This window comes from Penaeus chinensis, chromosome 10, assembly GCF_019202785.1.
Source record: "Penaeus chinensis breed Huanghai No. 1 chromosome 10, ASM1920278v2, whole genome shotgun sequence".
Taxonomy (NCBI): Eukaryota; Metazoa; Arthropoda; class Malacostraca; order Decapoda; family Penaeidae; genus Penaeus; species Penaeus chinensis.
In genome coordinates this window covers 36,202,596-36,211,500 of record NC_061828.1, presented here as the reverse complement: position 1 = coordinate 36,211,500, position 8,905 = coordinate 36,202,596, and the positions used below count along the sequence as shown (strand labels likewise).

General features: G+C 39.7%; 1 protein-coding gene across 1 annotated transcript in view; it reads left to right on the top strand.

Moving 5' to 3' along the window:
• The window catches only part of LOC125030020, a 16,676-nt gene extending 8,666 nt beyond the window's left edge, over positions 1 to 8,010 (top strand). The window contains exons 2-8 of the mRNA XM_047620241.1: positions 2,816 to 2,965; positions 3,400 to 3,532; positions 3,809 to 3,933; positions 4,356 to 4,481; positions 6,188 to 6,324; positions 6,752 to 6,892; positions 7,723 to 8,010. Of these exons, the coding sequence (XP_047476197.1) occupies positions 2,816 to 2,965; positions 3,400 to 3,532; positions 3,809 to 3,933; positions 4,356 to 4,481; positions 6,188 to 6,324; positions 6,752 to 6,892; positions 7,723 to 7,851 (941 nt within the window). The 3' untranslated portion in view covers positions 7,852 to 8,010. The remainder of the gene's footprint in view (positions 1 to 2,815; positions 2,966 to 3,399; positions 3,533 to 3,808; positions 3,934 to 4,355; positions 4,482 to 6,187; positions 6,325 to 6,751; positions 6,893 to 7,722) is intronic.
• Positions 8,011 to 8,905: the final 895 nt, after the last annotated feature.

The following is an 8,905-nucleotide window of genomic DNA, read 5'->3' as shown; positions in this document are numbered from 1 at the left end:
GATCTTGGGATGTTATGACCATGCCACGCATTTTATACAACATTAAAGCTTCCTTCAGAGAGGACTTGACTGAGTTGATTAATTTTCAACGCCATGAAAGCTGTAGCATAAAGCACTATGACCGGTTTAGGCAAGATTCATTCATCTATGGTTTATATAAAACAAGAACAAGACAGTGTGATGTTTTTAAATGAGTATATATTTCAATATTTTGCATTGCTGAATAATTAATTTAACTTAAAATAAAATTTCAACTTTACAAAAGGAGGCCCAGGAGTCTGAAAACCCAATAAAAAAAAAGTGGCCCCTGTTTGTGGCCCCTGCTTTGAGATAAAGGGCCCCTGCTTGAGGCCCTTTATTTGAGATAAGGGGCCCCGTTTGAAGCCGTTTATTTGAGATCAGGGGCCCCAGTGGCTCCGTCTGAGGGGGCCCCTAATTTAATTAGCCTAGGGGCCCCAAAAGGTCATAATCCGGCCCTGGGTACCGGGAACTATGTAACTACTTCATATCATCTGATGTCTTAGAAGATATACTTATGTTGTATCCTAAATTTGGAATGTAGTATCACATAACCGCATATCAAATGTTTTAATGCTTTTCCACGCCCAAGCTACATGCCGGCGTAGGAGTAGATAAAGGACTGTGCAATGGTTCCTTTCCTTAAACTGATAAAGTACTCATAACAATGTTATAGGCTAAAATTCAAATTAATACCACAATTTAATGTTATGACCATGCATTAAATGTACCACAGCTTGCCCACGCCTGTGCAGTTAGCCAGGGTGGTAAATAAAGGACTAAACTAAACCAATATCAGGTCGAGCTCACAACACTTTTTCCAAACGTTTTCGTAGTCGTATCATAGTGTTAAGTCAGAGAGTAAAAATATTTTTTTGGCGAGTGTACGCTCTCACGATCCACAATCTCTGACTCCCTAAACAGCGCATATCAACTCGCAAAACCCGTGTGGAAGAGAGTTGCTGCCGCGCTAACGACGTATTACCAACTGCCCTCTCAGGAAATCTCTTCATGAACCACGACTAGATATTTAAGTCGTGTCTTTTAATACATACGAGTATATCGCTTTTCAGTCGATGTAAAATTATCAGAGGTGAGACTACAGAATGTTTTACACACTACAGAAGTATTATTTTCAGTGAAATTTGTCTTATTGTTGGCTTGTAATGAGGGCAGTGGGGAGGGGGGGGGTGAAGGCCAGGGACTGACTCTGACCAGGTGTAGGGAAAGGATCTGTGTGTGTAAGTGCATGTCTGTATACCCTGTCTGTGACTCACAAAACAGCAAGCAAAACAAAAGAAACAAGTAAAACGAGAAAACCAAAAAACATCAACAACAAAAACATGAAAAAACAGCCAAAGGAGAGAGAACAAAAAAATAAAATAATGATAAATATAATGATATATATATATATTTGTTTATATATATTTACACGTATATATATATATTTATTTATTCATATGTAAGTATTTGTATATAATATATATATATAAGTATATGTATATAATATATATATATAAGTATATGTATATAATATATATATATATATATATAGTATAATATATATATTACGAACTAAAAGGTTTATCATTTTCATGTTAACAAAAAGAGTTTTCCTCATTTTCCGAACCCAAATCGTGCCGTTCTGTGCTTCGAGGGAAATATCGTACAGTCATTCCTAACTGTACTTTCGGACCATAAATCAGCCGTATCGTATTGCCGGCTTCGGAGATCCTGTGTTTTTGCGTTTGTCTTTGTGTGCGTGTTCGTGTTTTTGCCTATTTGTGTTTGTGTGTTTTTTCACTATTATTATTATTATTATTACCATTATCCCTTTTATTATTCTATTATTGTTGTCATTATCAATATCATTATTATTATGTTATTATTATAATTATTTTCATTACTATTATTATCATTATCATTTTTATCTTTACCATCATTATCATCATCATTATTGCCAACATAAATGTTGATCATTCCTAACATTACCTTAATAATGATTATTATAATGATAGTTGGGATATTAACAGTAATCAACATAAACATCATGAAAGTAAATAATTAATCAACGATTTTATTTTTTATTCATTCCTCTATTTTTTTTTTTCTATTTATTTTTTTAATCAAACAATATACAGCAACATGATGTTTAGCACATTATATACCGCGTAACGTATTATTAAGTTGTAAGATTCGCCCAAACAATCAGAGAGCAATTCAGGTGATTCACTCGTTCAAATACCGGAGTCTCAACAGTAACTCTTCATGCTGTCTATATACATGGGTTAATAATAAATAATTGCATACACAAACACAAGGCTCACACAGAAAAACACACACATAAACACAGATCCTTCCCTTACTCCTGGTCAGTGGCAGTCTCTGGCCAACACTAAGACAGATTTCCCACAAAAGTATACTTTTGCAGTGTGTAGAATATTCTGCAGTGTCACCTCTGTAATCTTACTTCGACTGAAAAGCGTTGAAAAAAGTTGATATGCGCGGTTTAGGGAGTCGGAAATTGTGGATCGTGAGTGTACACACACACACACACACACACACACACACACACACACACACACACACACACACACACACACACACACACACACACACACATACACACACACATACAAATTGGTCCGTTAACATTATGATAACATCGAGCGTATGTCTTCACACATATGTCGAAAAAAAACTTTCATATCTGTGATAACATGCGATCCAGGTCTTGCGCCATTCCCATTATGAAAGATTTCGTATATTTTTCTTCGATTTAATTTCTTTCCGCCAGTATCGATGTTCTCAGTCGTGAGGTTTAAGAACGCTGCGTGCACCGGCTCTTCTGGCGACTCGGGGACTTGTTACGCCAAACACACCTGTCTCTTCAACGGCGGCAGTCTGGAGGGCACCTGCGCAGGCGGCTTCGGGAACTGCTGTGTCAGTAAGTATTTTTCGAGGTTGTCTGTCAGGGGAGAGGAAATAGCGGGAAAGAGATGGAGGAGGGAGGGAAGAGAAAGGGTGAGGAAGAGGGAGGGGAAGAGAGAGAGGGTGAAAATGAGGAAGAGGGTGGGGTAGGTAGGGGTTGAGAAAGAGGTTGAGGGTGGGGGAGATGGAGGAGAGAGGGAGAGAAGGATTAAGAGCAACGCAAAAAAGTTCGCATGCATGAAAAAAAGGAGAGAGAGAGAGAACTGCTAATAAGAACAAAGCATAAAAAGTCATTGTAAGAAGAAGTCAACCTATAATTTCGGAGGGGCCCTCGTGGTTTAGGTAGTCTTCTGCATTCTGCACCTGTCATGCACCCTAACCAACTCTTACATATATTTTTTTCCTCATTTTTTTCTTTTTTTCTTTTTTAACGAACAACTTTCTCGCCAGCAAAGATCGGGTGCGGTGGAGTTAGCAGAAATAACTGCACTTACATCCAGAGTCCAGGTTACCCGTCTACCTTCAGTACGGCCATGACTTGTACGCAGACGATCAATTTCAATACCGACGTCTGTCAGCTGAGGTATAATATGCCATTTGCACTCATGATATATATGGTTATATGTCAATGCGCTCATGTTCTATTTGGTTAATGCTATTTACACTCATTCTATATTTGGTTATATACCATTTGCACTCATTCTATATTTGGTTATATACCATTTGCACTCATTTTATATTTGGTTATATACCATTTGCACTCATGTTATATTTGGTTATACAATGCACTCATGTCATATGTGTTTATATGCCATTATGTCGACCGCTGCTGACGTATTATTTTTTCATCATTTCTTAGACTTGACGTGACTGAGGTTGACCTTGCTCCGCCTGACAACTCCGGAATGTGTCTCGAGGACGTCCTCACCTTCTCGCAAGACACGAAGTGGTCGCAGGTTTGCGGGACGACCCTCAACACCCACTGTGAGGACTGGCAACTTTATAAAACTCCGGAGCAGGGGGGGGGGGGGGGGGGGCTTATTAAAGAGTCTTTTCAGGCATTTGTAGAATATGGTAATGATATTTATGTGAACTCAAATAGATGTTAAATACACTTACATACTCTTTCTCGCTCACTCACGCAGACACCTACAAACACCCATTCACACACGCGAAAACATACACAAGTACACATACACACACAAACACACACACCAACCTATCCCCCCGCTCATAATCTCTCTTTCTATGTCATCCCTTCTCTCTCCCTCTCTCCCTCCTTCTCTCCCTCTCTCTCCCTCTCTCTCCCTCTTCCTCTCTCCCTCCTTCCCTTTTTTTCTCTCTCTCTCTTACACACACAGTCGAGCAATAGCGTCCCTGTTTTGACCCAAAGGGCGTCTCCGCAGACTACCTGGACGTGGACCCAACAACGAGCACAAAGGTCGATTTTAACTTCAACATCGGCGCCGGAACTTACCCCCGGAAGTGGAAGATCAAAGTATCGCAAATCTGCTGCGACCAACTCTCCATGGGTAAGACTTGCTGTGGGTAAGGTTCGTTATGGGTACGGCTTGGTGTAGGTAAAGTTCTCCATGGGTAGGGTGTGCTGTTGGCAAGCTGCGTTGTGGGTAAACTTTTCTGTAAGGAAGTGTCTGTATGGGCAAACTTATACTATTCCTGATCATTCTACCCCACCCTCCTCTTATACAGTTTCCCTTGTAGCCCTTCCCATCCTTATACCGCCTTAAATTTCAAATAACTTTTCATTTTAATAAACCCTTTCAATTTTACTCCCTTGGCACCTCCAATAGCCTCTTTATTTTACTCCCGTTTCCCCTGGCACCTCCAATAGCCTCTTCATTTTGCTCGTTTCTCCTGGCAGCTACAAAAGCACATTCATTTTACTCCCGTTTCCCCTGGCAGCTCTAACAAACTCCTCATTTTACTCCTGTCTCCCCTTGCAGCTCAAAAAAAACTCCTCATTTTACTCCTGTCTCCCCTTGCAGCTCAAAAAAACTCCTCATTTTACTTCCGTTTCCCCAGGCAGCTCCAATCGCCTCTTCATTTTACTCCTGTTTCCCCTTGCACCTCCAACAAACCTCATTTTACACCCGTTTCCCCTGACAGGTCCAGTAGCCTCTTCATTTTACTCCCGCTTCCCCTGACACCTCAAATAGCCTCTTCAATTTGCTCCCATTTCTCCTGGCAGCTACAATAGCCCATTCAATTTACTCCCGTTTCCCCTGGCCCCTCCAATAGCCTCTTCATTTTATTCCCGTTTCCCCTGGCCCCTCCAATAGCCTCTTCATTTTATTCCCGTTTCCCCTGGCCCCTCCAATAGCCTCTTCATTTTATTCCCGTTTCCCCTGGCCCCTCCAATAGCCTCTTCATTTTATTCCCGTTTCCCCTGGCCCCTCCAATAGCCTCTTCATTTTATTCCCGTTTCCCCTGTCCCCTCCAATAGCCTCTTCATTTTATTCCCGTTTCCCCTGGCCCCTCCAATAGCCTCTTCATTTTATTCCCGTTTCCCCTGGCCCCTCCAATAGCCTCTTCATTTTATTCCCGTTTCCCCTGGCCCCTCCAATAGCCTCTTCATTTTACTCCCGTTTCCCCTGGTCCCTGCAATAGCCTCTTCATTTTATTCCCGTTTCCCCTTGCACCTCCAACAAACTCCGTTTCCCCTGACAGGTCCAGTAGCCTCTTTATTTTACTCCTGTTTCCCGTGGCACCTCCAACAAACCTCATTTCACTCCTGTTTCCCGTGGCACCTCCAATAGGCTCTTCATTTTGCTCCCATTTCCCCTGGCAGCTACAATAGCCCCTTCGTTTTACTCCCGTTTCCCCTGGTACCTCCAACGAACTCCTCATTTTACTCCCGTTTCCCCTGGCAGTTCCAACGAACTCCTCCTTTTACTCCTGTCTCCCCAGGCAGCTCCGACGACCTTTTCCCCTGGCAGCTCCAATCGCCTCTGTATTTTACTCCCGTTCCCCCTGGCAGCTCTAACAGACTTAATTTTTCTCCTGTTTCCCCTGGGAGCTCCAACAAACTTCTTTTTACTCCCGTTTCCCCTGGCAGCTCCTCCAAACATCATTTTACTCCCGTTTCCCCTGGCAGCTACAATAGACTGTTTTAATCATACTCCCGTTTCCCCTGGCAGCTCCTCCAAACATCATTTTACTCCCGTTTCCCCTGGCAGCTTCAATAGACTTTTAATCATACCCCCGTTTCCCCTGGTAGCTCCCATGGGGTGCGGGCAGTACTTCACCTCGACCACGGGCACCATTAAGGCTTGGAACGCAGACGGGAGCAACCGGGTGTACCTCCATGGCCAAAACTATGCTATTTGTCTCAGGAAGGAACTGGATCAGTGCTCGGTAAGATTATTGTTTTGGGTTTTCTCGTCTTTGTTTACTTGTTTTTGGATGTGTCATATATATATATATATATATATATATATATAATTATTATACATATGTTTATTTATTTATTTATTTAACCCATTCCACGCTCTTTTCTTAATTTCTCTTGCGGTTTATAATTCTTTTAAAGCAGATTTTGGAAGGAGTTTCTGACCTAAAATAATAGTGAAGTGACCCAGAAAAAGAAAAGAAAACGGGAAATAGACACACCTCCGTTTTCTTTGTAAATTTAAAACATCTTTCCCAATAGATTTTTATCCCCCACACGTCTAGTAATCTGGGACCCGTCACCTAAGGGCATCCCCTTCCCGCCCCCCACCAACCCACGCCTTCTGCTGCCCCTCCTGCCGTTAGTTAAAGCGCTGTCGGACCTCTCCTGCAGATCACCTACACGGAGACTATGGCCGACTGGTTCCTGCCGCGCTGTGGAGACACTCTCGAGTTCCCGTTTTCTATCATCCAGATGAACAACCCCTCCACAGGGGAGACTTGCGTCGATCTTGCCGGCATCAGGCCCGTCCTTGTAAGGCATATATATATATATATATATATATATATATATATATATATATATATATATATATATATAAAGACAAATTTAAAACACACACACGCGCGCGCGCGCACATATGTGTGTGTGTGTGTATGTGTGTGTGTGTGTTTGTGTGTGTGTGTGTGTGTGTGTGTGTGTGTGTATGTGTGTGTGTGTGTTTGTGTGTGTGTGTGTGTGTGTGTGTGTGTGTGTGTGTGTGTGTGTGTGTGTGTGTGTGTGTGTCGTATATTCACATTGCACAAGTATACATATATATATTCGTGAGTTCATATGTGAGCAAATACGATCGTAGATTCTTTTTATTTAATTTTCTTATTCGATGCAAGTGTAACCATTTTAAACCCTTGAAGAAATTTCGTAGTTAATAACTCACTGATTTAAAGGAAAACCACAATAATATGTCCATTGTCTTGCAAGCAGTAACTGCATGAGGTGATTGCTCTTTCGAATAGTCACGTTCTCAGTCTGTTTTCTTTCCAACAGAAACAGTTAGTAATTAAAAGAAAATGGAAAAGAGACTAGCTACGTGCCTAAGGCAAAATAAACATGCATATTTCAAACAACAAAATGCTGTAATTGTTTAGACATAAAATTACGAAAACCACAAAAATCTTGACGAAATGCCTTCCAACATCAACATTCAAAACATATTTCCATTTCTTTGATCTTATTCTTATTTCATTCCATTTTATCCCAATCATTCACTTTTTTTGTTTTTCTTATTCATTTATTCATTTACCTCTCATTTCCAATTCATCTTACTTATATTAATTCATTTTATCCGTTTTTTTCAATTCCAGCAACCTGCGACGGCCACTCTGCAGGGTCCACAACAAATATACTTCGTGACAGGGGATGGCGGGAATGACCATTTTGGCGTCGGGCAAAACTCCAACCTAGATCTTGATTTTTCTCAAGGAGCTTGCTAAGGATGCTTAAGGGATCTTGATGTTATTGTCCTTTTGTTGTTGTTGTTGTTTGTTGTTGAATGCATATATTTTTATTTATTTGTTTAGTGTTAGGTTAGTATTTATATGATGTAAGTTGCCTCTGCTAGATCTGTCTTTATTAATGGTTAGTAAATATGATGTGAGAAATATATTGTTTTTAGTTATTCTAACCCCATTCAATAATGTTGCTGTATATTTACACACATACACACTTTATGCAAATTATTATCATTTTCATTATTGTTATTGTTGTTGTTATTGTTATTATCAGTATTATTACCATTATCATCATCATCATCATCATCATCATCATCATCATCATCATCTAAATATTACTATATCAGTGATAATATTAGTACCGATGATGAGGATATTATTAACTATAGTAATGACAATATTTATAATGATAATTATGATTGTTATGATAATGATAGTACTAATAATGATAATGATGATTTGCTACTACTGTAATGGTAATAATAATAATTATGATAATGGTAATAATAGCTATAATAATAGTAATGATAATAGCAATAATAATAATGATAATGATGTAAATGATAATGAAATGATGTTAATAATAATGATAACAGCGTTAATTATAATGATAATAAAAACAGTGATAAAGAAACGTTAATGAAAACAGATCAATAAGACACGAAATTAATAAACTAATAGATAAGCATATAAACAAAATTAAGATACGCAAATAGGTGAGTAAATTGAACAAGTACACAAATTCTCTTTAAAAAATTACGAATAATGAACCGAACTTTTCGAAAATTTCTTCCATGTCGCCCTTGTATATTACCATTCCGTGTGTCATGGAATAATGAACAGCTCGTCGTTTGGTGACAACATTATCAATAATCACAAAAAAGAGAGATGAATAATTGAAATAAAAATGATTCTGACTGACTTACAAGTTTCTAATCCAATAGGAATTAGAAAACACGAGCAGAATTCGGTCACCGTCCGATTGTTGATGCTGGCGTTACCGTACGTGATCGCGTGTCTGTGTCCACGAGCGTCC